The following is a 27,671-nucleotide window of genomic DNA, read 5'->3' on the forward strand; positions in this document are numbered from 1 at the left end:
AATTTACAAGCACCAAGTGCTTATGCTTTTACCGGCACCATAGCGGGACTCATATATATATATATATTGTATTATTATAGCATATACAGTGCGAACCAAATGAGCCGTGGTTGCAGTTGCGGCACGCAATGCGCGCAACAATCAGGCCAGTAGACCCTAATTCTCACAATTGCGATACGGTTGCATTGAAGAGCATCAGTAGGTTAGAACCAGCATCAATCGATGGTGTTAAATTAAAAAAAAAAACAAAACAGATTTAGAATATAGGAAGGAGTAGTAATGACATATAATGAAATGAATAAAACAAAGGGAGACAAAAAGAAAAAAAAAAAAGGGAAAAATGCGTTGTTCCTCCTAATGGGCCGGGCCCGAGTAGGAAACATACAAAGCCTAGTCCCGACCCAAACCAAGAGAAACCCAATAACGGCCTACTACACTATAAAAGCCTATTTAGCCCAGCCCAAACACAGGTCCAAGTCAGGGAAACCCGGGAGTCGGTTGAGCCGCATTCGTCCTCAACGGCCGAGTTCGTTTACTACTGCTCATCGGAAAACCCTAACCCTAAACGTATGGCGGAGGGGGGTCTCGTCGTCGCCAACAACGAAACCATCCGATCCTTCCTACTCTCCGCCGCCACCCGATGCGGCGGCGGCGGCGGCGGCTCCCTCGGCGCCGAGCTCCGCGATCTCGCCTCGTACCTCTCCTCGCAGAGCTCCGTCCCCTATCGATCCCTCCGAGCCATTTGGTTCGCCATCCCCGCCGCCGAGCGGCCCCCACTCCGCCGCCTCTTCAATGGCGCCGACTTCGTCTTCTCCAGCCCTAAGCCTAGGGAGAAGGTGCGTACCCCCATTCGCGAAGGGTGCCCAAGTACTTGCTTCGTATTCTTCGTGTTGGATCTCATTTTTGGGTTTGTGATCGTGTTTGGTGGAGTGCGGTAGAGTGAGGAGTTGAAGGAGAGGCTCAAGAAGCTTGCTGAGATGGCGGAGAGGAGGGAGTACGCGGAGCTCGTGAAGGACGTCGCACCGAAGAAGGAGATCTCCGAGCCGTTCTCTTCTTACAAGGATCAGATTGGATTCGGTATGGATCCCTCTTTCCTTTTTCTACTTCTTATTGCGAGTATTTGTACATGTGTAAATCGCTACTGTTTATGCTGTAGAACTAAATATGAAAGAAGAGATTCGTGACTACAAACTACTGAATCAAACGGTTCCTTGTGGAAGGAGAGGAATCAAGTGACTAGTGTTGAGGTAAAAGTAAATTGAAAAAAAGAAGATAATCTATCAAAATCATAGAAGAGAAGGAACTAAAGATACAATTGGATGTTGTCTCGAATGGTATTGGTGATTGTATTTGCTGATCTAATATTTGAGAATGTGTTAGTCAAGTTTTAGCTCATACTGAGTAATCATATCAAATAGAATGAGATGGAGTCGAGATGTTCTGAGTTTTAGTTAGTGTTTTTTTTGGAGGGGAAACCTACAATTATTGGCATAGAATCACTAAATTCGGACTCTATTTAGTTTTCAGAGTGGTAATATGTAATTAATATGCATCAACTGCCTTCGCTTATGAGCTAATAAGAACATAGATTTCCAAGATAAGAAAGTAAACAAGGAGGAGCAAGCTGTGAAGCAGGAAAGGGCGGCTAAATTGGCTACTTGACCGATGGTCTATACGGTGGAGTAAAAATACTCCTGCCTTTTCTCTTTTACAGGGCTATGCCACTGTGCATCTAGTATTAGGTCTGGATTCCATAATCCTTAATGATGTATGGCTGTTGTACTCCCTTATTGCGTGAATTCCCCTTTTACCAATATGAAAATAGACTCTGGAAAAGAATGTCCTGGGTTCATTTGCAATGATTCAGTGCACCAATCATCATATAGAATGGCTCAGCATGATTATTGAGTTAGCGGTGCTCTAGTTTCCTTAAATGAACTTCAGAAACGGGGAAATACCAGAAAACTTGTAAGTGTCCCTAAGCTGAGACTGCAGAACATAGAACAATCGTTTTGCAGCCATTAACTACCTGGATCTAGGAGATTTGTTGCTGGTTTTACTCATTCTAGGTTGTTTTATGAATGCAATCTTTGGAAATATGAGAAATTTTTAGGCTTACATGATTAATGAGATTGCCTCATATACAGAGCATCCATTAGGCTTCATAAAACAGGCTTGCTTTGTCACTGCTTCCTAACAAAATGCCAAATAATATGGCGTGTAAACTTATGCTCCTATGAAGCTAACTTTATGAACTTCGAAGACTTGTTTTTTCAATTCTGTGCGCGAGACGCCGAGACTTAGACTCTGTAACTGTACAATCCCATAATTCTGGATCCTTGGTAGGTTTGTGGTACATAGACACTTCTGTATTCAGCTCTTACTTTGCTTCACAAACAGGTTCTGCATAAGATGTACTACTATTAACGATTATATTCAGTTTATACCTCAAGTGCCCTTTTAATTATATGGTGGATTTGTTTACTCTCACATTCATGTGAAACTTCAAATACCTGGAAGCCAATGCTTGTTGAATGTTCTCTTTGTAGAGATTTCACGTTCACAGTGCAATAACAATTTTTGAGAAATGAAAGGATAGATGAGCCTTGGCAAGCATCCAAGCGAGCTATGTTTTTTTTTTTGTTTTTTCCCCACAGGTCTGCATGTTGTGCTGATGATGTTCACAGGCTACTTGGTTGGTTATGCTGCTTTCAGAGCCCTCTTCAATCATAGTGCAGTAATGGTATCTTCTGAAAGTGCCTGCCCTCTTAAGGGCAATTTCTAATTTGAAGCATCCCTTTATTCTAATTAGCAGAAGAGGACAATAGTCTAAAAATATGTCCATGGTTTTTAAATTTGCAGAATGCTGCTGGAGGCATCTTAGGGTTGGTCTGTGGCATGCTTCTTGAAACCGTTCTTTTTATCATTAGAACTTCGAATCGAGATTTGGACTCTTCAAATTCAAATTCAAGATTAAAGAAGCACCAGTAGCTGGTGGGGGGTTTTCTTTTTTTGGCTATCGCATAATAGTCACATAGTTTCACTTCTGTGCCATGTAACTGGTTGTTGTATATTTATCCTATGCAAGATGGAAATACACTGCAGAGTCAGTTGCTGTAGATTCCGACTTTCATTCTTAACTTAGTTGTAGTGCTCAACAATTTTAGTATATTCAATTGTTGTAGATTCCGTGGATGAAACTGGAAAGAAGCCAACACTTCTGTTTTTCCCTCTTAATTAAAAACCTCTTATATATATATGATGGACCCTATTTTAGCTGATAGGGACATAGAGGGAGGTATGTGGAGCATCAATCATGCAATTCCTCTCCTATCGTGATGGAATCATCGATACGGCTGAAATTTTCCTCTTTGCCTCGACATGGAAATTTTTGCAATAAACATGTTGAACTGTATCATTTACTAAATTCAATGCATTACATAAAAGTGAAGCTTTTTTTCTTTACCATCTGTAGGCCACAGCAGACGAGAACTGGAGTCGAATCGGAGCTTAGGGTGGCAAATGGGTCGGGTCTGGCCGGTTTCGCATCCAAACCTGGTCCAACCAAATTGAGGTGAGAGAGAAAGGCCAACTTAACTTGGCGAAACACACTGAGTTTTCAAACTGCACCCTGGTAGGTGTCACATTACTTATTTTCTTCTTCTTCTTTTTTTTCTTCTATGTTCTTCTAGTAATGGTAACCTATTAATAATATCACATGGAGCCCGACAAAGTACTGATTAAAGTTGTGAAGTTGTGTGGGGGCCCCAACACCCAATAACTTAGATGGGTCCCATACTCTCTGTGCAACTTAGATAGTGACTACGTACCACTCATTTTGGATCTACGTACAACATGTCCTCTGTTTACACAGAACTAAGAAGGTGGCGGACAACTTAATTAAATGGATTGTGATATTAACATGTTTGAGTTCGATCACTTCTAAGTGGATGTTTTGTGACTAAATTCCATATATGTAATTACATAATATCAATGTTAGAACTTGTCGTATATGTATATGTTCTCTGAAAATAAGATGTAGGACATGCCATATTACCATATCTGTATATATAGAGAACCTTTTTAGGAACATTTAATCAAGCAATTTTATCATGATATATATATATATATAAAAGAAAGAATTTTACAGAAACTCTTTAATAAGTAGATAATTTTATAAGACCGTAATTATAAGAAATAAGAAAAAAATAAAAGAAGACGAGTGTATGAAAAATATGAGAGCCTTTAGTAATTCAATTATTTCATACAGGTATATGTGAAAAAAAAAGAAAACAAAAAAAAAGCTACTAAAATAATTTAAATAAATTAATAAAATTATGGAAGGATGAGATAAGAGGAGGAGAAATTAGTTTATGCATCGGATGTCTTTAAAACCACATAATAAAAATTTAACATCGAAATGGCTTTATGACATTTAAAAGGCCTAACTATAAAAATTTATAAATCTTGGAGACCTCCTTCTCAAATATCAATAAATGGCTTGTTTCTTACTGTTGATTTTTTGGACTATTTGATATTTTAGGAATAGGTTTAGAGGTCTTGTGATTTTCTATACATAGGTCTTTTAAATTGTGTAGATTACATTTATCCGATTAAATCTTAATTTTATATAATAATATAATATTACTTATTATTCAAGAATAGGTTTGGTATGTGAGACACAGTAATGAACCTTATCATTGTGGTGTATATATAGAGTGAGGCTACTATGCTATCGGAAGCACGGAGCCTTCCGTGCTTCCAGCTTGTTTTCGATGTTGCGACTTTCGAATCGTCGATCGGCTCCGTTAAACTTGATCTAGAGTATTTGGAGTACCTAGAAAATAAATTTTATTATTTTTCGATATCAGTTGCCTAGTAATCGAATGGGTTCAAAATCAACAAATTTCAATGGCCGTAGTGAGCCATTTGCAAGTTTAACGGTGTAGAAATATCCAAATCACGTGAAATTTTGATAGAAAATTCTTTATACTATATAAAATAAGATCAATATCTTTGATTTAAAATTTTAATGTCATATTATTATATTTTGTAAGATTTTTATTTTCAGCTGTTGATTTTGAGCCCCTTCGTTCACTAGGCAAATGATATCGTAAGATCATAAAATTTATTTTCTAGGTACTTCAAATACTCTAGATCAAGTTTAATGGAGCCGATCGATGATTCGAAAGTCGCAACATCGAAAACGAGCTGGAAGCATGGAAGACTCCGTATTTTCGATAGTACAGTAGCCTCACTAGATACAATAATAAACTTAAAACTTTTATCATTATGGGGAAGGGAGGATTGGAAGAACACGTGTTGCCTCCTCCTTCCCCCGTTCTGCGGATCCTCCTCCGTACGAGACAAAATTGAAAAATAGAAAAGAGATAGAAAAAATACAGAGTATTGATCACCCCCTGATTGCAAACTCCAAAACAAAAAGAGAGAGAAATTAAAGTCCTCCCCTGATTGCAAACTCCAAAACAAAAAGAGGGAGAAATTAAAGAGATGGAAATAATTAATACCGAGGATCTATTATCCCCTGAGGACAAGTGTACAACTCTTGTTTCGCTCTAATGATTAAATAAATAAATGCATCATGCCATGCCTCTCTGGTTCGTTCTCTGCGTGTTCCGATATTTCAAATGTTTTCTAAAATGTAGCTGATGAGTTGCGTTAGCGTATGAGTTGCGTTAGCATGGCATTGGGCACCAAAAATATCTTAAATATCATTGATAGTTAATGTAGCACCCCAAGGGGCTCTACACTTGAAAAAAAAAAAAAAAAAAAAAAAAAAAAAAAAACCCTACAACTTGATCATTTATCCACCCGAAATTGTCTTCAATCCGATTCATTCCAAACAATAAAAATGTGAACTTACCTAGCGTTGTTTCAACTCATTTTCTCTATTTTCTTCCATATATATTCTTCTAATCTCTAGTTTTGCTACTTGCTCTAGAAACGGTCAGTTCTAATCTCTAGGATTGATGTGGTACATTGACCGTTGTGAGCTCACTTGGAGTGCGACAGAAGCTAATTATAGTGAGGCAGTGTGCGGCCGCAATACCTAATGTCTTAGATGGGTCCCATTACTCTTGTAAGTTACGTAGAGGAGACCCATGTACAACTCCTTTTGGATGTACACACGACATGTCCTTTTGTACACATAATTAAGAAGCCGCAGACAACTGAATTATGAATCGTGAACATTGATGGATCTTTCCACTTTATGTATCTGCTCTTTTTTTTTTTTTTTTTTATTTAGAGATAGGTAGTATATTATCCGTTTCATTTATTTTTTTTAGAAATAAACTTAACTAGAAACGTGAATCAACTAGGATTCGGACTTGGGTTCTCGGATACCAACCATCAAGTTCTTTGCCACTTGTGCTAGGGGCAATCGGTATGTATCTACTATTATTAATATTAAAACTTTTAATGCACAGTACGATCTGTAAAATTATACATGCGCATGCATTTTCTCTAAAAATAAGATATTGTACATGCTTAGATGAACTTAAATGGTGCAATGATTAAACTCATTTGTTTCTACATCTCCAGTGTTATGATGTTTCGAAAGGTTTCCAAAAAATATAACTGATGAGTCAACTTAGCGTGCAGCAATAACTAAATTAAACATTAATTTAGTTTAGACACCACATTGGGCATGAAAAATATATTTATCTTTAATGTCACTGATAGTTAATTCAGCTTTGTACACATGACAATTATTTATCACGTAATTTTATACCATGATATTTTTTTTTTTTCAATCAATCGCACATAATCATTCAGTTAAAAACCTTTGGCATCATCACACCCAGTTAGTAATCAATCCTCCAATCAGTGGGGGAAAAAAACGCTCTAAACAAAAAAAACAGCACCAGACCAAACAACAATTAGAACATATTCTTCTCTTATTCAAACATATGTAGTAGTATTGAACTAGAATGCATGTGGAAATATACCACTTGCAATTTTTTGGCCCTTTAATTACTTGAGTTTATACTATTTGATGTACGTAGTTTTGATTATGAATTCATAAGGCCAAAAAGTTGAAATGTCTATTCCCGAAAACACCCCAGGACTCAGATATATATAAAGATCTCTCTCTCTCTCTCTCTCTCTCTCTCTCTCTCTCTCTCTCTTTTACTTTTTATTCTGGTAATTGTGATGGAATCTAATGGTCAAGACTCTCAACATACATCCTTTTCTTAACGCGTAATGCGACTATGCTTTTCATGTCCAAACATCAATTATTGATGGCAACGAAAAAGCAAGGCCTTTAACTTTATTTGGATACAACATGATAAGGGGTAACATCCACATGGAAATGATCAAAGAAACTTGTAGACTTGGACAACATGCGGTTGTATATATATATATATATATATATATGCCTGCGTCATACATATCTGTAGCTAAGTTTAAATATCGCATTGATTACTAAATTATGATCTCACTAACAATGTGTCCCGTTAGTAATCTTGAGTCCACAGGATCTGCTCGTCGGGGCGCAGTGCATCTAACTAATTAAAGGGTTGTAGATTGGTCGACTTAAGAGCTCAATTGTACTTCAGATGATACTCTTGCACTTTGATGAGTGAGATATGTATATATATGAGGTTCTGTTGCTCTTCGGGGATCTCGTCTTAGAAGCAGCGACAATTGATTGGTTGTGGTTTCTTCATTTCTATTAGGTTAAATTAGTCACATTTGAATTTTTCACTGATCTATTATGTAGGGAGTGGTTGCGGGAAAATGCATGGTTGTGTGAAAATGCAAGTTCATGATATTGTGTATTTTTCTTTATCCCTTCAGAAAACTGTAGAAAAATTAACCACCTTAATGACTTACAGTACAATAAAAAATAATACCTACATCTATATAANATATATATATATAGAGTTGAGCTAGAATACTATCAATAGCAAACGGGTTCCGTTGCCACCCATTTGTTTTCAATGATAGAGGCTCCAAATCGACGATCGGCACCGTTGAACATGATCTATAACCACTTGAAGTGTTTAGAAATCAAATTTCAAATATTTTTAACATCATTTGCCTAATGATCAAAGGGGTTTCAAAATTTGTAATTTTAATGGTCGATATGAGACGTTTTCTCGTTTAACGGCGTAAAGATATCCAAATCAATTGAATTTTTGTTAGAAAATTTTTTAAACTATTTAAAACAAGATCTATACTCTTGATCTTGATTACAAGACTCCTATCATCATTTTTTAAAGAATATTCATTTTCAGCCGTTCATTTTTGTGTCCACTCGATAGATAAAAGAACAATATCGAAAATATATGAAATTTGAATTCTAAACACTTCAAGTGGTATAGATCATGTTCAACGGTATCGATCGTCAATTTGGATGCTCCATCATCGAAAACAAATGAGTGGCAACAGAGCTTGTTTGCTATCGATAGTATTCTAGCTCAAGTCCATATATATATATATATATATATAGAAAATTAGGCTGTAATACTTTTAATAACACCAAGTCATTAGTGCTATTAGATTTTCATTACTTGAATGAAGGGAGGTGTAATTAGGATGAAAGTGATCTCCTAGAGTGGATGGTTGGTTGGTTGAACAGCATGATATAACAGATAAAAATGGTTATAGAGATAAATATTCTAACCGTGGAAATTAATAGCACTAAATGCTTGGTGCTATTTAGAAGCACCCTAGTAGAACAATCTGCGTGCGTGTGTATGTGTGTGTGCTTGTGCATGTGCGTGTGTCTGTGTTTGTGTGTGTGATCATACATATATGGTTGGTAAATTTTAAAAATTCCTACTAATCAATGGATGAAAGGAAAATGCTATATTTTGCTTGTTAAATAGAACCAACATTTATGAAGGAAAAACACCTTTGAACTACTAGTGTACATGTTGGCAAGTTAAAAAAAGGTCGATGCTTAATCATAATACATGGTAGTTGCAGGGACGGGAGCCCTGTGCTTTCCATGTGATAGGTTGTATAAAGCAAGGGAATTAGGTAACTCATCCCTTTTATGGGTTACCACCTTATGCACCCACCATGCACGCGTCCGCTACTCTCTCCTTGCACTAAAAGACAAACACGTAAAATCATGCATGACCAGTACAACCATGCATATATCATATATGCATCCCTGTAGTATGTATCCTCGTCCTCGTATCATTTGCTTAATTCCTTAAACCTTAAAATAAAATTAATAATGCTACACGCAAGAATCGGACAGCGCGGATTAATTTGACAAAAGCAATAACATAGAATTAATTCCTTTGATCTTATATACCTATCAGATGCAGTAAAAAGGATCTTACTGTGTACCTACTAATAATTAGATTGTTGTTTCCAAATGTTCTATTCCTAAGGAATAGTGGTAAAATTCCAACAAATTAAGAACCTTTTACACTAATATTACATACAAAATAATTAATTTTCTCATACGGTTCTTACTTGAATTAAATATCTTCTCTCGATATACACACATAATAAATAACATTTATTAAATATTTAGGACTTGTTTGATTCAAGATGGAATTAGAATGGATAATGGAATGGAAATGAATTAGAATGACAATTGGATTAATTGCCCCACTCTCCCAAGACGTTTGATTCATTTCTGAATTGAAAATCGGAATAAATTATTCCTATATTTTCACTGTTTGGTTGATATAAAATAAAAAATAATAGAATAACATAATACTAATTTTACTTTCAAATATAATTTTATGAAGCTATCTAAAATTTATATAAAAAAATTAATACTATTCTCAAGTTAGAGCTATGCCAAAAAAAATTAATTTATTTTAAAAATTTTTACGCAAAAAATTACAAAAAAAATGCAAAATTTTTTTTGAATAAAAATAATATATCACGTTTTTTTTTAATGCTGAGAAAAGAGGGAAGGGATCGGTACAGAAAGAGGAAGGATGGATAAGGTGAAGAAACCTTGGGCTAAACCTAAGGAAGAGGTGAGTGTGGGCTTGAGATTGAAACTTCAATCCCAGCTTGGAGACCAGAATTAATTTATAAGCTAATAAATCATTTCCATTCCGATTTGGAATGGGAGTTCCAAATCAATTTATGTGAATCAAACAAAATTAGTAGAATTTGATCAAATCGATTCTTATTTCGGATCCAAAATGTACGTACGAACCAAACATGCCCTTAGTTACCTGGAATGAGTTACACGTATGAGCAATATATACTCATAATTAATATCAATTTCCCTTTAGAGTTAGGTTCACTCTTTTTCACCCTTTCTTTTTCCCCACTTCGTCATATATATATATATATGATACAAACAAATTAGATACCGTTTGGTTCGGGTATAAGTAAGAACTAGCTATTACAAGGATAGGCACAAGTATGGAGATAAAAAAAATAGTGTTTGGATAAAAATTGAGTTGTTCCCAAGAATAAGAACAATTTTAGGTAACTTTATATAGAAAATGAAGGTGTTTGTAGGAATAACCAAAAACTACTATTTTTGGATAAAAAATTAGCATTTAAATATAAAAGGGAGAATAAGGACCTATTTTTATTTTTATCCCGTAACCAAACGCTGCCTTAAAGAACTAATAGTAGGATGCAAGACCAAGAGAGCTAAACAGTGACAGTTAAGGGCAAGGCCGCTTATACCGTTCCAAACCCGACAGCTGGAAAGCAGCTTAATTGATAGCAAAAGCACTTCCCTTCTTAGGTTAAAATCATGGTGTAGTATCTTTTCTTNAAGTAAATCATATCAAAATAGGTTTGATTTTTTCAAAATTTGAATAAATTTAGATTCTTCTACATTGTTAAACTGCAAACTCGCTATACTACTGATTGAAAATTGACAATTTGAAATGATTTGATCATAAAGTAAACTATGTTGAAAAAATATAATTTTTTTCTTTAAATTTAAATACCTTAGATCAGTTTTAATCATATGGATTGTTGATTTGAATATTTTAATGTTGAAAATGAGACCATATATAGTACCGGAGTCCCGATACTATGCATAGTATAAGAGCCTAGCTCTCTCTCTCTCTCTCTCTCTCTCTCTCTCTCTCTCTCTCTATATATATATATATATATATATATAGTTCGGCTACTATACTCTTATGAGTATAGAACTTTTCGTACTCATAAGTCGTTTTTGATAATAGAGCTTCTGAATTGATGATCCATATTGTTAAATATTATCTAGAGCATTTAAAACTTCTAGAAATCAAATTTCATAATTTTTCAACATCATTTGCCTTACGATCAAAAGGTCATAAAATTAACAATTTTTAACGGGCGGTATGAGATACCTGCTAGTTAACGGTGTAAAAGAATCGGAATAAATTGAATTTTTTATAGAAAATTTTATTCACTACCTAGATAAAAATTAATAACTTCGATCTTAAATTGAAGGATCCGATCATTCATTTTTAGGACGTCGTTCGATTTTGACCGTTCATTTTATGCCCACTTGATGGACTTTATTATGATTTCGAAAAATTACAAAATTTATTTTCTAGAAGTTTTAATTACTCTAAATCATTTTTGACGGAGTGGATTGTCGATTCGGAAGCTCCATCATCGAAAAAGACTTATGAGTACGAAAAGCTCTATACTCATAACTCATAAGAGTATAGTAGCCTTACTCTCTCTCTCTCTCTCTCTCTCTATACATATGTATATATATATATATATAGAGAGAGAGAGAGAAAGAGAGAGAGAGAGAGAGAGAGAGAGAATTGAGCTAGAATACTTTTAGAAGCACCAATCCCTTAGTGCTTCTAAGTTTTTAGCCTTTGGATCTACTCCTTGATTACTAATAGCTCTTGGATCAAACACTATTCCACCTACCACCATCTATCACCATCATCTCAACCCTACATCTCTCCATCCAAAGACTAAAAACTCAAAAGCATCACTCATATAATGCTTTTAGGAGTATTCTAGCTCAACTATATATATATATATATATATAGAGTTGAGCTAGAATACTATCGATAGCAAACAGGCTCCGTTGCCACCCATTTGTTTTCGATGATAAAGCCTTCAAAGTGACGATCGGCACTGTTGAACTTGATCTATACCACTTGAAGTGTGTAGAAATCAAATTTCAAATCTTTTCGACATCATTTGCCTAATGATCAACGGGTTTCAAATTTTGTAATTTTAATGGTCGATATGAGACGTTTTCTCGTTTAACGGCGTAAAGATATCCAAATCAATTGAATTTTTGTTATAAAATTTTTTAAACTATTTAAAACAAGATCTATAGCCTTGATCTTGATTACACCTATTATTATTTTTTAAAGAATATTCATTTTTAGCCGTTCATTTTTGTGTCTACTCGATGGATAAGAGAACAATATCGAACATGTATAAAATTTGATTTCTAAACACTTCAAGTGGTAGATCATGTTCAACGGTGCCGATAGTCGATTTGGAGGCTCTATCATCGAAAATAAATGGATGACAACGAAACCCGTTTGCTATCAATAGTAATCTAGCTCATCTCTCTCTCTCTCTCTCTCTATATATATATATATATATATATATATATGAACTATTTAAAAGTTTTAGATGACATGGACAACACAGAAGCATTTTTCCTCTCATAACAAATACCCTACTGTATAACCGCTATTTATTTGAGGGGAAAATAAAGCACTTTCCACAGAAGCACTTCTCCTCTCATACGCTTTCGCTTTTTTTTATTTTCTTTTTTTTTTTTACATGTTTTATCCAACCGGAAAACCGGCGACGGCCCAGCGGGCCCAATACGAGGAACCGACGTGGCGCTCCCTGCGCCGTGCTCCGCGCGAGCCTCGTGACCTCCCCACGTGCCTCGCATGTACACGTGTCCCCTCTCGCCCCTCTTACGTACCCCTCAACCCATCCCCGCCCCGCGCTGCGATCACGTGCATCCCGCACACGTGGCGCACCGCTACACGCCACTTCCCAACGCCGTCACTATACCCGTGACGGCGTGTGAACTGCCCCGATAACGTTCGTGTAGAAAATGAAGGATATATAAATGGACAGGTTTTAAGGATCGGAGGAAAAGAAGATAACTGAGGAGTAAAAAGACGAAGTAGGTAACTCTGACCTTCCACGGATTTCCGAGGGCGACGATGAAAGCCGCGGTTCTGATCCGGTCCGGTTCGCTCCACTCCCGGCCTGGTTTTTCCCTCGGCTCGCCCTGCGGACCGGGGGACCGAGCCGGGGTCGCGTTCCTCCGCCGGAGCCCGAGCGCGAGAGGGCTCTCCCCTCGCTCCGCCGCGATCCACGTGGACGGTGGCGATTCGGGGAGCAGCCTCCTCCGCCGAGCGAGATCCGAGGCCGATCTGCGCCGATCCGGGATCCTACGGCCCGGATCCGCCGCCGCGGCGCGGGCCCCGGCGCCGCCGAGGGTGGCGGAGGAGGAGGACGACGAGGAGGGGGAGGAGGAGTACTCCAGCGGAGGGATGGGGAAGGGGACGAAGATCGGGGGCGGAGGGAGGGGCGGGGAGGGTGGCGATAGCAACGAGAACCGTCGGATCGGGGACTACTACAAGGGGATGCTCCGATCCGACCCGGGAAATCCGCTTCTCCTCCGAAACTACGCCCGATTCTTGCACGAGGTGAGAACAAAGAGATCAATCGATCGATCGATCATCGATCGATCGATCTAGGGTTTTCCTTTTCTCCTTCTCCCCTTTACTATTTTTTTTTTTTTCATAAATTTTTTTTTTTTCTAGGTGGAGGGGGATGTGAAAGGCGCAGAGGAGTACTACGGGAGAGCGATCCTGGCGAGCCCCGATGATGGCGATTTGCTGTCCCTATACGGGACGCTGCTGTGGGAGACTCACCGGGAGCGAGAGAGGGCGGCCGCATACTTCGAGCGTGCGGTCGAAGCCGCCCCGCAGAACTGGTAACTAACTCGTCCCCCCCTTCTCGACCGTTCGATCTTGATCGTGGCACGAATTTTGACACTTGCTTGCATCCTTCGTGCAGCTACGTGATGGCGTCGTATGCCAAGTTCCTCTGGGACGCGGGCGAGGACGAGGACGTGGAGACTGAGGAGTCATCTCCGCCGTTGGTGGAGGCGTTTTGATCTGATGAACGGTCCTGGTTTACCGACGGTTTATGTACATATATAAGTAGTGTTGAATCGGACAGTGTATGTTAGTTGAGTGCGGTCCTCTGAATTTTAGCCTGATTATATCTAGCTATTTGAATTTTTTTAAAAAATATTAAAAGGATCATGGGGACTTTTCAAATGTTTCAATAAGCGATCCCGCAAAAAATAAAATAAAATAAAAAATAAATATTTTATTAATAATCAGTAATATTTAAAAATCAAAATAATCTCTAAATTTATTTAGGTTTTGACAGAAAAATGAACTCTTTTTTTTAATGAAGATTAACAGTTATGAGTTAAAATCGGTTAAAAATTTGTAGAAAAACGGTTGATTATAACGTACTGAAAGTTTCTATGATTCTTTTTAATTTTTTTAAATTCAAATAGTCAAATATATCGTCTAAAGTTTAGAAGGATTTGACATATTTTTAACTTTAGTTAATCAGAAGTTAATTAGGAGGAGATAAAACTAAGAAGTCGCGGTGTGTAAATGGAAGAGCAGGTGACTGAAGAAGGGAGAAGACGGAATAAGAAGGGATGGAGAGAGAGAGAGAGAGGAGGAAAACGACGGGCGGCGCAAGAGGGGAGCGAGCACGACGCATGATTTGTACTTTTTAGTTTTGACATTGTTTGGTTGGAGCGACTAGCATAGTCGTTGCCGTCGTCGCCGCCGTTGTTCCTATCATATGAAGGATGGATAAGTGAGAGCTAAAAATAAGGATGGATAAGTGAGAGTTAAAAATAAAATGAAGGATTGGAGGCATGGTTGCTTTCTTTGTCCTTCCGATCGTTTTTGTGCTCTGCAAATTGTAAAAGAGAAGCATTTTTACTGTTTAATTATGAAGTGTTTTTGTTTTTACGCAAAGGACGAATCTTCCTGGGAATCTTCATTTACTGCAGCTTTTCGTGCGAATTGAATTGAGCTGCATGAGTAAGCTTGAGAAGTTGCTGTGTTTAATTGCACCATCGATTGAAACAGTAATTAGTGAGTCACAGCAATTCAATTGCGGAAATGAAATTGTGAAAAACTAGATAGAAGTTAGATAACGATATTGTAATTAGCTAAAACTATCCTAGAAAGAGTGGCTTTGTCGCTGTTGAATCTTCGGGTAGAAAATAATATTAATATTTTAAAAGTTTGGTATCATTTGCATAAATGAATACCATAAAGTGATCCTATTGTTTACTATGATCCACTAAAAGGAACTGGCACGATTAATAAGTAGTCCAAATATATATATATATATATATATATATAGAGTAGGGCTAGGATACTTGTAAAAGTATTATGGGGGTGATACTTGTGTGTTTTTAGTCCTTGGATGGAGAGATGTGAGGTTGAGATGATGATGGTAGGTGGTGGTAGGTGGTGGTAGGTGGAATAGTGTTTAATCAAAGGACTATTAATAATCAAAAAGTAGATTCAATGGCTTAAAACCTAATAGCACCATGATGGTGATACTTGTAAAAATNCTCTCTCTCTCTCTCTCTCTCTCTCTCTCTCTATATATATATATATATATATATATATATATTTTAGAGATAGGCGCTATCTAACTTTGGATCCAAGAAAGAATATTAAAATCCTGCCAACTTGATCCAGTCGATCTTAATCGGATAATGACAACAAGAATTAAAGTTTTTATTTTGACTTCAGAGAGTACAGTAGCTTATTAAAAAGAGCCGATAATAATCTAGACTTTCTATTTTAATTATGCGATGTGCAATGTGCAATGTTTCCAACAAGATATATTATTTTAATGCGGCACACATCTACTTCGTCATTTCGAATCCATTAAGATAAGGTCTGGATTGATTTCGAGTCTCAAAAGGACAAGCTGTAAGTTAGTGCTCCTCCTAACTTCGCACCGAAAAGAAGTTATAGTGGTTTTACTAATACAACACCCTCATCCTAATAATATTGGATGTCGCTTGGTGGAGAAACATGTTGATTGTTAGCTTAAAAGTGCCCGAATCTACCGACCATCTGTAGCGCAAGTGATAAAAGACTTATTTGTTGGTACTCAAGGTCCAAAATTTGAATCCTAATTGATTCACATTTCCAGCTAAGTTTATTTTTAAATAAAATAAACGAAATGGATAGCATGCTACCTATCTCTTAAAAAAAAAGTACTAAAATCTTGTCTTGATAGAAGATTAGATTGGTCGAGCCACATTTAAAATGACATGAGATTGGATTGAGCCGAGTCATATTGGAAATCGCATGAGGCTGATTAGGTCGAATCACAATCGAGATCAGTAAGCAATGTGTCTATACGCTTTAAGTGAATTGGTTACGTATTTCTAACAACTCTAGCTTTTGAAATTAATTGTTAGCGTTAACGATCCAACAAGTGGTATCAAAGTCAGATTAGGTCAAATCACAATTGAGTCACGTTCGAAATGACGTGAGTTTGAATTAGGTTGAATCATAGTGGAGACTCGTGGGTGCTGTGTTGGCTAGTGCAAGGCGTGAGGCTGGATTGGGCCGAATCACAATCGGGACTTATGGACGTTGTATCTACATGTCTTAAGTGAATTGGCCGCCGCTGGCGAAGATTCCGACGGAGTCGTTAGAGACGGGCAGCTACAGTTGAAACTTTGGCATAGGCAAAAGCAACAGGCAAGTGCTTCTTTTTTTTTTTTAAGAAAAAGATAACATGCGCTTCGTTTATTTCTTTTAAACATAAACTTAGATAGAAATATAAATCAACTAATATTCAAAGTTGAAATCTGCAATACCAACCACTAAACCTTCAGCCACTTGCAACAAGCAAGAGTTAAGAAGGGAATACTACAATGGGCCAAAGCCGGTTTACTGGGTCAATTAGAAATTTAGAACACATCATGAGTTATTTTTGGGCCTATTGGTCTGTAACTATCTAAATTTCGGCCCAAAATTTGCGGCGAGGGTAGGGCCCATGGAAGCCCGAAATATCTGGGCGGTTGAAGCTGTTTAAAAGACGGCGGAGTAACGATATCTTATTCTCACCGCGAGCGAGCATAGCAGGAGCCGTTCCATTATATATACCAGCACCGAGTACCCTTCTCCGCAAAAACGCGCCGAGGGGGAGGAGAAGTCGTCCATCCATGTCGACGAGATCCTCCGCAACGACTGTATCCATCTCCGAAACCCTCCCAGATTCCCTCCAATCCCAGCAAAACCCTACTACTTCCGACTCCAAAGAGCACATACCGAAGATTCCTGAGGCTGCGGAGGATAAGGTCGGAGGCGATGAAGAAATCGAGGGCTCCGCCATGGATCCGTTGTCGAATTCGTGGGAAGATGGCGACGAAGCCGTGAGGAGATTGGAGGAGCTGAGGATTCAAAGCGGAGAAGGATCGGAGTTGTCGGAGGAACAGATTTGGACCAACGACCAGCTCCAACGAGACGAGGTTTCGTTCAATTGGATTCAATTGACCCTTTAATTTGCTTAAGGTGTTTCACTTGATTGTGAATTCAATGTGGTCCTTGCACTGATGATGGAGTTGACTTCTTCGTTGTTCTCGATATCTAGGGATGTGTTATAGATGAGAAATTTAATTCCTAGGAACGTAGATCACTTTTAGGTTTTCAATTTCTCATTGAATCTTTGTTTTAGGCTTGTTATGATGTTAAAAGGCGCAGATTCTTATCTAACTTTTGTTATTGTAACTTAGAAAATAATTAGAAGGAAATGTGAGTTTCAAATTATAGTGGAAGATTTTAGTGAGATATCTCCAAAAGAACAGGGTGAAGGAGCACTATTTTAGTAGTAATAGTTCATATTACCTGGGATAAAAGATTACCTTGTAAAGCAAAGTAAATTTCCTTAATGTTTGGTTATAACGACTGTCAAGTCCCTTAGTGTGCTGTCTTCTATATTCAACTGAAAATTTGGTTGCCTTCAAGCTCAATTTTTAATTCTGTGGTTGTGTTCTTATCCCAAATTTTCGTTAGGTGCTTGCACTGGAAGCAATTTACGGGGAGAATGACATTAACTTAGGCAAAAAAGGAGGTCTACGATTTTTACAGGCTTATGTATATTGTGAAGTTTCTGATGGAATTAGTGTATCAGCGAAGCTTCATTCAGATACTGGAAAGTTAACTTCTGGAGTAAATCGTCATGCTGACATGGCAATATCTGAAAACACCAATGAGTTCATATACACTTTCCGCGTCCAGTATCTGCCCCCGATTTTGTTAACTTGTTTATTACCTCAATCATATCCCAGTCATCATCCTCCCTTATTTACTATCACTGCACAGTGGTTGGATAAGGCAAAGATATCCAGTCTTTGCCGCATGCTGGACACCATATGGATAGCGCAACCAGGACAGGAAATTATATATCAGTGGGTATATTGGATACAAAATTCTTCACTCTCTCACCTTGGATTTGATAGTGGAGTAATGCTAGGCGTATCTGATAAGCCAGAGGCTGCAGATAGGCGTGCGCTCTCTGGGAGTGCTTCTCCGGAGTTCATAATTCCTTTAATGATGAGTTACAATGATGAGAAGCGCCATGAAGCTTTTCTTAACAATCTGCATCAGTGTGATATTTGTTTTAGTGACTATGCAGGTAAAATTATCTCTTTTGCTGTATAAGCCCAACGTTTTTTCTGTAATATTGACTTCCAATGAATTGCCTTTATCACCTTTTAATTGTATTGGTCAAAATCCCACAGAAGTTCTTTAATTATCTTGGAGAACATGTAGATCATTATGACCACTGCATATACTCTTCTGCATCTATTACTGGATATTTATGATACTACAAAGCATTACAGGCACCATTTAGAACATTAAGGTAGATCCTGTAATGTAAGGGATAAGATAGATGGATGATAGGAGTGTTATTAACTTGCTTTCTTCAGTCAACTAACTATCACTAGTAACAGATTGCAAAATTTGATGAGATATTGTGTCTAAAACAAGCTAAAACAAAATTATTAATCACATCAGTTGCTCAAATAATGCAGCTTGCAATTTTAACATTATTTCTTTCATCAGGTACGGATTTCATTAAGCTGCCATGCCAACATTTCTTTTGTTGGAAATGCATGGAGACCTACTCTAGCATGCACGTGAAAGAAGGCACTGTAACTAAGTTGTTATGCCCTGATACTAAGTGTGGAGGTCTTGTTCCACCTAGTTTGCTGAAAAGGCTGCTTGGAGATGAGGACTACGAACGTTGGGAATCATTAGTGCTTCAGAAGACATTAGACTCTATGTCTGATGTAGTTTACTGCCCCAGATGTGAGACTGCTTGCTTAGAAGATGCGGATAATCATGCTCAGTGTTCAAAGTGTTTCTTCAGCTTCTGTTCTCTTTGCAGAGATCGGCGCCATGTAGGGGAGACATGTATGACTCCAGAAGCGAAGCTTCTTATTTTGCAGGTAGTGATACGTGCTCATAACTGCTCCATGGAAACTCATCTGATTTTGGCAGAATTATAATTGTAAACAGAATTGCCTTTTCACTGACAATTGCACTGTAATTGTAACATTCTTCACTATTTAACTTGTGCGCATGCAAATGCGATCCTGCCAAAGTCCCCTTATAATGTTGTGCCCTATTAGTCCCATATTTAAGGATATTGTGAAAGTGCACAAGTATCATAAGAACTAGCATGCTTGTTTAAGTAACTTGAGTGTAGACATTTAGGTGATATTGTAAGTTTTTGTGCCATATTGTTAGTCCTATTTTATTCAAGTTACTAAATACCAGTACGGTGGTTGGGGTTTTTATGATATTAATCCAGGTTTGATATTTGAGAACTAGTGATTGATTGGAAATTTTTATTAATTAATTTATCTAGATATTGGACGATCACCCTAAACATAACAAGGATTATGTAATATCCAATCGTTGCTCAATAGTGTTTGAACTTGCGTCCTTTTTTTCAGGTGTATCTGGTCTTATATTTTTTTTTGTATATTAACAACATAACTCATGCGGCTGTAACTTCCTGTGTAGACCGTATGAAATGCTATTTTTTCCTTTGGGTAAATTACAGTTTTGGTCCTCAAATTATGGGGTGTATGATACTTTAGTCCTCAAACTTTAATTTTTTATAATTTTTGGCTCGAACTTTCTAAATTATTGCAATCAAATCTCACAAGCCATTTTTTTTTTGACTAAATATTGATGAATTACTAATATAGAAGTGGTGTAGCAGTGTCGTAATTAACGATGCAACAATAATGAAGGTACTGCATCACTTTTACATTAATAATGCATCAACATTTGTGGGTTGTGGTTCTTGATTGCAATAATTCAGAAAGTTTGAGTGAGAAATTGCAACGAATTAAAGTTGAGGACTAAAGTGTCACACACCTGATGGTTTGAGGATCAAAAGTGTAGTTCACCCTTCTCCTTATGTGTTGATCAAGTAGTGTGTTGACATAGCTTCTTGAAAACAGGAGCGCCAGAAATCAACGGGTCTCAAGGCAGAGCAACTACGGAGGGAACGCGAGTTGATGAATGAACTCCTGAGTGTGAAGGAGGCACTCCGTGATGCTAAACAGTGCCCATCTTGCAAGATGGCCATTTCGCGTACAGAGGGCTGCAACAAGATGGTGTGTGGTAATTGTGGGCAATATTTCTGCTACCGCTGTAACAAGGCAATTGATGGATATGACCATTTCAGGTATATTGTCTTGGAAGCAAAAATTTCACCTGTCCCTATGTAGTGACCCTTAATTACATAGATGCCCCCCCAAAAGTCAAAATATCACAAATACCCTCCTATTTTGTTACCCCTATTATTATAAGTGCCCTGTGAACTTCCTATCTACAACCCTTGAAAATGCAGATTTTAACTCGAAGATAAGGAAGTTGGTTTTGTATTAGAAAAGGCTTCTCAAATGTACACTTTTGATTGATAGTAGATGAATAGTGTTTACTATCAATTTCTTAGCCCTTGGATCCATAATAGATCACCACTAAATAGGAAATCTTAGGCATCCAAGGAATTAAAAGTAGATAGCAAATACTGTTCCTCTACTATCAATAGTATTCTAATACTACTCTATATATATATTTATATACACATATATATGTAAGAGAGATTAAAGTTTGAATTGTTCGTATGACCAGTTTGACTATGTTAGTACTGGAATACTTCAATTATGTAATTTATGCCTCTTCCTCTTGTTAAGACTTGCATCTTTTTTTTTTTTTTTTTTGGTTTTAAAGGGTAGAATGTGAACTATTCTCCCAAGAAGAGATTACAAACTGGGAGATACGAATGAACCAGCGCCGAGTGGTGGGACAGTTACATGCTGAGCTATTCCACAATTTTGTCCATCCGTGCCCTAATTGTCGTCAGCCAAACGCAAAGGTCAGCCTGGATTAATTAATTGCATCGTTCTTTTTAATTTGTGGCCACTTTAGATACTGCATGTTATGGATTGTCAATATTAGTGCCAATTGATGCCAACTATGCTGTATAAAACCTACTCAAATTTTATTAGGTGAATAATGCTGTCACAGGTCCATCAATACATGTGCTACAGATTTTTAGTTCATCCATAAATCTTTGAAACTAATAGATACTAAGGAATTGCAATATCTCGGTTGAATATTCGCTCTTCTACAAAGAAGCATATATCATTTCAACTGTCAAAGAAGTATCACTGAATTGTGGAAGGGACTATTTAACTTAGTTGCCATTAAATGTGGCGTAACACTTTGATTTGATACCAACTGTTTCTAGAGCAAGTGGCAAAGGGCTCGGTGGTTGGTACCCGAGGTCCTAAGTTCGAATCTTAGTTGATTCACATTTCTAGTTAAGTTTATTTCTAAATGAAATAAATGAAGCGGGTAGCGTGCTACCTATTTCTAAAAAAAAAAAAAAAACACTTTGATTTTGATAGTATAACTTTCCAGATGCTTTAGAAAGATGATTCTTTATCTTTATTCTAAGATATAGCGTGTACTTTTATAAACTTCAATTGCTATCTCTGTGGCTGGAACTTTAAAGTGGTACATGTATGTGGCACGGGTGAACTAGACTAAATTTGTTTTGGCTCTATTTATTAGTTAAAGGAATGATAATTTTCTACATATCTAGTATGTTGTTATACTACTACTTACTTTTATTAAGAATGTTGCTGACATGTAACTTTTTGAGAAATATAAACAGACGGGCAACAATAATCACATCTTGTGCTGGGCATGCCAAACCCATTTCTGTGCGCTATGCCGCAAGACCGTGAGGAGGAGCTCGGAGCACTTTGGGCCCAACCGATGCAAGCAACACACTGCAGACCCCTAGCAAAATGGTATTCTGTATCATTTTCTCATATCAAAATACCAATCTCAAGTGATTACAAGAGCATCTCTTACCCTTCTCTCATCGTTGACTTCTTTCCAATTGTTTATCCTCCAACGAGAATTGTAAGTTTATTTGATATAGTGGTCGAAGAAACACAATTCTAGGAAGAGATATCTATCCTTATCTGGGTGCCCGTTTAGTGGCGGCGATGTTGTACACTAGCATATAAAGTTTTACAGCTTTATTTGATTTGTTTCTTTCTCTATTGCTATTGTTTCCTGTATGTGCCCTCTCTATACATCATCAGGCAGTCCGGGACAAATTGTTAGAGTCTGGTTTTTGGTGTTCTTTTTTTTTCAGTGCGTGAATTACTGGTAAAGATTTGAGATTCAAAAGCATCTAAGGCCGACTTTGGCAATGCATTATAATATTTTTCTTCAACTTTTTGGACTTACTCGTCTTACTTTAAATGCATTTTGTTTGAAAAATATTCCAGGAATAGCTATCCATGGCGTTAGCTAAGAAGTGTGTGCATGTGAAGACAGGAAGAAGTAGCAGGCTTTTGTGTTGTTTTGTTTTGTTTTGTTTTTCTGTGAGAGAGAAAGCTAGTACACATTCCGTTTTTTATTGGGAAAGATAAATTTAGTTACGTATGTGAGAAACACGTACTCCTTCTAAAGGCTCACAAGCAGAGGTTGATTTTGTTTAAAATCGCTAATGGATTTGATACTTTATAGATAGTTTTGATAAACTTGGTCCATTGTAGGTCAGGCTTCGTAAATTGCTAATCTGCCACCTTTCATTATGAGAGCATTATTTTTTTTAAAAAAAAGTATTTTTTAAAAAAATATATATTTAACTAGCAATATAAAGTAATCAGACCTGAAGTTTGAAATTTTATTTATTTAATCATCAATTTTTTTTTGCCAGTCAGATCAGAACAGTCGGTACGAGGGGAGCATATCAATTTTTTTATCACCCTCACTAGGGATAATCCGTAACACATAACTATTGTATATAATATCGCATTAAATGTACACCAGCGTAAAGTTTGTTTGTAGGTGGGGTGGTGTTCACCTCACCTGGATCAATCTGTGAACTCGTTACTTGTGCAATTACACACGTTGGACCGGGGCGCGGTGCGTTAGGGAGCTCGTGACTGTGGTGGGCCCCACAATTTTTTGTAATCCGACTTTTGCGCGAGCCTGACATGTGTCCGCCACCCAAGTGCTCGTCCACGTGGCAGTCTCTCTATCGCGTGAATAGCTGCTTCCCTGAAATGTTTGCTTCGAGCAGCTACTATTTTCGGTAAATAACTTTCCAAATTTAGTATATATTATTATTATTATTATTATTATTATTATTATTAAACTACTAATTACTTCTATAAATAACGTCTCAATTTATTATTATTATAGTAAATTAAACTATAATTGCTCCTGGTTTGTTCCCAGGCGCCTCATATGTTACCTGCGGATTTGTGGAACCCGGGTATCAGGATCGCTATAAAGGGTTGTTGGTTAGTTTCCACGTCCAGGATTGCTGGGGATATTCCCTCTTATTCTCTCTTCCGAATGGCCAAAATACCCCTGGTAACTTACTTGGGCTTCCTCAATCGACCTAAAAAGAGGGGTTAATCAGGTAAATTAACTTAGATTAGCCCGTTCATCCGTACGCTTCTCTTCCGTAGAAAAAATCTAGAATGCAACGGGTATATTAGTGACGTGGCGTAACAAATCAATCAAATTAATCATTTTAAAAATATATGTCCCATCATGATTGTAAAAAAGTATTTTATTGTACTTTTGTTTGAAAAGAAGGAATGTGATTGGTTTGTTATTGATGACGTGGTGCAAGTGTGACAGTGTAGAATTCCTCCTCTCCGTAATGTTTCGCTCCCTGCACCCAATCCAGCCGAATAATAATAAATAAATAAACACTTAAATAATAATAATTTATGCCTGAAAATTATAAATTTTAGTAACATGAAAAAAAATACCGTATGCATGTTAAGATAAATACTAATTAAACACGCCTACTAATAAGATAAATTATTAAGTCAAAAAAAGATAAACTAAATTATAAATTTACAATTTTAAGGGTGTGGGGTGCATAGGCCAATTTCCGTCGTTCCCCGGTATCTGGAAGCGTGGAACGAAAGACCATCAACCCACGCTATGCGGCTATGCCGGTCAATCCTGACCGTCCGATACGATTGGAACTTTTTGAAATTTCAGAAAACATAAAGGGGTGCTTATGTATATATATATATATATATATATATATATATATTACATACAATTAAATTTATTTAATTTTTCTCTACTCAAAATCCCGACAAACTCCACCCTTTTTCATACCCAATCTCTTTCTTTTCTTTTTTTTGTTTTTTTTCTCCTTTATTCTTTCCTTCGCGGAGCCCCTCTCTCTCTCTCTCTCTCTCTCTCTCTGCAGACTACAGACTACGGAGTGATCTATTAAAGCAAAATAAAAATTTTAAAGCGGTAAAAAAGGAAAAGAGAAAAATTCGTTAAAAAGGGGATTAAATCTACTCTCCTCGGCTCCCAATCCTTCGTCGTCCTCATAAAACCCTAATCTCCACACCTCGGCGATCCTCTGATGCCACTGAGCCGATCAACGAAGTGAGGTTTCCGATCGCACCGGGGCCCGATGGAGGGGGCCGGCGGCGGCGGCGGAGGAGCAGGTGGAGGAGGAGCTGCTGCTGCTGTGGCGGCGGCGGCGGCGGCGGGGGCGAACCCTAGCTTGAACGGGAACGCGCCGCCGCCGTTCCTGAGCAAGACGTACGACATGGTGGACGATCCCGCGACGGACGCGGTGGTGTCGTGGGGGAACGGGAACAACAGCTTCGTGGTGTGGGATCCCCCCGAGTTCGCGAGGGATCTACTCCCCAAGTACTTCAAGCACAGCAACTTCTCCAGCTTCGTTCGCCAACTTAATACCTACGTATGTGATTCCTCCTCCTCCTCCTCCACTGTTCTTCTTTTTATTTGCTTCGGATGAGTACGGCGATGGAATTTGATGACCGAGAGGTTATTACTGTATCCTTTGAAGAAATTTAGATGGAGCTTTATATTAGAAATATTGTACAGATATGGAATTTTACAAATTAGTCGCCGCAAATTGAATAGTTAAAGCGTGTTTTGATTCAGGTAAATTAGATCAAAGCAACTTCCTCTTAGGTCTAGGTAATTAACATATTATGTGATCTAAACTCCTTGGGAAGGGGTACTAATCAAGAAGTTCACCACTTTGATCTGAGTCTTAGTTGGAGTTTGTAGAAGCTGCATCTCGATACAATTCGTTATCTGTAAATTGTGCTTCGTGTTCGTTTTTGAATTAAATTTGATTTGTTTGATCGCCTTGTTCTTAATGCTCTTTCTTTGTTTCTCTTTGGTTTTTTTTAACTCCGCATCTTTCATAATGTTTAGGAATGTTTGAGTCTCCTACACTGCTTGTTTGATTTAATCTGGATAAATTTTTTTTTGCTGGTCTCTGTATCGACTGATGATTAACTTGATTCTTATGGGTAGCCACATTTTACCTAGTGCTACGAAGCAATAGAAAAGTAGTTTGTAGAGAATTGATATGAAGTGAGAGTCAATAATATAGTAAAATTCCTTTAAAAAATAACCCGTAAAATTGGTTGAGGTTTAACTCAATAACTCATTCGGAGGTAATACTGTATTAAATTAAGCCTTTGTTGTGTGGAAAGATTGGCTTTTTTCTATATTGATTTGACCTTGTTCGCTGTCACTTAATTTTTTCCCTGATGAGGAAGAACTGCATTGATTGGAGGCTACCATCTTACTTTTGTTCCTTCTTTTAATCTTGATTTCTTTTGTAACTTCTAGAGGATTCCTTGGTTGCGTGACCTTATTTGCAACATCTGAGTTAATATAGGTCAATACAGCAGCTAACTAATGGGTCTAGGCATGCTGCTTCCAGCTGCCTCTTTTATTCCTGGAAAAGCTTCCTTGATTTTCATGCAGCATATCTATGGTAAATCACTTCTCATTATGATTGATTCCGGAGTTTGTTGAGCAGGGATTTCGCAAAGTCGATCCTGATCGATGGGAATTTGCAAATGAGGGCTTCTTAAGAGGCCAAAAGCCTCTTCTAAAGACTATCAACCGACGGAAAGCCTCCCACCCACCATCTCAGCCACATAATAATAATGCTTCAGTTGCAGCCTGTGTTGAGGTGGGCAAGTTTGGTTTAGATGAAGAGATCGAGAGGCTCAAAAGGGACAAGAATGTACTAATGCAAGAACTTGTCCGGCTTAGACAGCAGCAGCAAACCACCGACCACCAACTACAAACCCTCGGCAATCGGCTACAAGGGATGGAACACCGGCAGCAGCAAATGATGTCATTCCTGGCAAAAGCCGTGCAGAGCCCTGGGTTTCTCGCCCAATTTGTGCAACAGAACGACTCCAATAGAAGGATAGTTTCCGTAAATCGTAAGAAAAGGAGGTTACCCAATCAAGAAGGGAGTCCAGATGGCCAAATAATAAAGTATCAGCCTTTAATGAATGAAGCAGCCAAAGCAATGCTGAGAAAGATATTGAATATGGACTCACCTCCTTGTTTCGATTCCTCAAATAGTTCTGATAGCCTTTTACTGGAGAATTTCGAGGGCGCCTCTTCTACTACTAGGAATTCTGGAGTTACCCTTGCGGAGGTCTCTTCTTTTTCAGCTGAAGCTCAATCTCCCACAATTAATTTAGCAGATAAGAACTCACCTACTGTTCCTGGTACGAGTATTCCCGATTTCCCAGAGTTACAAAATATGGTAACTGATAAGAATTCCACTGTAGACGTTCCTGAGAAGAGCTTCGTAGTGCCCGATCCAGAGGGGATCTATGTAAACCCTAATGCAGCCGAAGAGGACGATGTGGTGCCTATTGAATTGGATGGTTTATTATACGATGGGGACCAGAAGCTTCCAGAAATTATCGACTCTTTCTGGGAGCAATTTCTTGCAACTAGTCCTTTACTAGGCGACTCGGAGGAGGTTGAGTCGAGCGCACAGAACATGGAGCATCTCACAGAACAGATGGGGCTTCTTTCATCTGACCCCAGAGTTTGATTTCCTTTTTCGCATGTATAACTATATAAATTTGCAATCGCTGCGAAGATAATGCGGAGTACCCTGGATTTAGGATTTGTGGTATCATGGAGAGTTTTGGGGCTTACTGTGAGCTTGCGATGGCTGCTATTATATTAGAAGATTTTAATCTTCCACTTCTTACTCGTGGTCGTTTTGACAGATATCTTACT

General features: G+C 37.8%; 4 protein-coding genes across 6 annotated transcripts; all 4 read left to right on the forward strand.

Annotated features, from left to right (window-relative positions):
- On the forward strand, positions 468–6,555 carry LOC109714584. 3 transcript variants are annotated; one of them, XR_002217414.1, is made up of 6 exons: positions 468–836; positions 939–1,077; positions 2,658–2,743; positions 2,863–2,994; positions 3,476–3,634; positions 6,342–6,555. XR_002217414.1 is itself a non-coding variant. In XM_020239281.1 (5 exons), the coding sequence occupies exons 1-4, from the start codon at positions 570–572 to the stop codon at positions 2,989–2,991; spliced, it is 621 nt and encodes a 206-aa protein (XP_020094870.1). In that variant the 5' UTR covers positions 468–569; the 3' UTR covers positions 2,992–2,994; positions 3,476–3,999. The 3 variants fall into 3 exon arrangements, 1 of the variants encoding a protein (XP_020094870.1); XR_002217413.1 differs by lacking the exon at positions 6,342–6,555 and adding an exon at positions 5,963–6,210; XM_020239281.1 differs by lacking the exon at positions 6,342–6,555 and having other exon boundaries at positions 3,476–3,999.
- Positions 13,030–14,975, forward strand: LOC109714583. The gene is made up of 3 exons (XM_020239280.1): positions 13,030–13,610; positions 13,728–13,900; positions 13,984–14,975. Exons 1-3 carry the CDS (start codon positions 13,122–13,124, stop codon positions 14,081–14,083), a joined length of 762 nt encoding a protein of 253 aa, XP_020094869.1. The 5' UTR covers positions 13,030–13,121; the 3' UTR covers positions 14,084–14,975.
- On the forward strand, positions 17,179–22,693 carry LOC109714581 (E3 ubiquitin-protein ligase RNF14). Its single transcript, XM_020239278.1, has 6 exons — positions 17,179–17,506; positions 18,051–18,672; positions 19,104–19,489; positions 20,516–20,742; positions 21,291–21,435; positions 22,240–22,693. The coding sequence occupies exons 1-6, from the start codon at positions 17,201–17,203 to the stop codon at positions 22,369–22,371; spliced, it is 1,818 nt and encodes a 605-aa protein (XP_020094867.1). The 5' UTR covers positions 17,179–17,200; the 3' UTR covers positions 22,372–22,693.
- On the forward strand, positions 24,764–27,664 carry LOC109714582 (heat stress transcription factor A-1-like). The gene is made up of 2 exons (XM_020239279.1): positions 24,764–25,335; positions 26,437–27,664. Exons 1-2 carry the CDS (start codon positions 25,042–25,044, stop codon positions 27,478–27,480), a joined length of 1,338 nt encoding a protein of 445 aa, XP_020094868.1. The 5' UTR covers positions 24,764–25,041; the 3' UTR covers positions 27,481–27,664.

Source organism: Ananas comosus, linkage group 8, assembly GCF_001540865.1.
Source record: "Ananas comosus cultivar F153 linkage group 8, ASM154086v1, whole genome shotgun sequence".
Lineage (NCBI taxonomy): Eukaryota > Viridiplantae > Streptophyta > Magnoliopsida > Poales > Bromeliaceae > Ananas > Ananas comosus.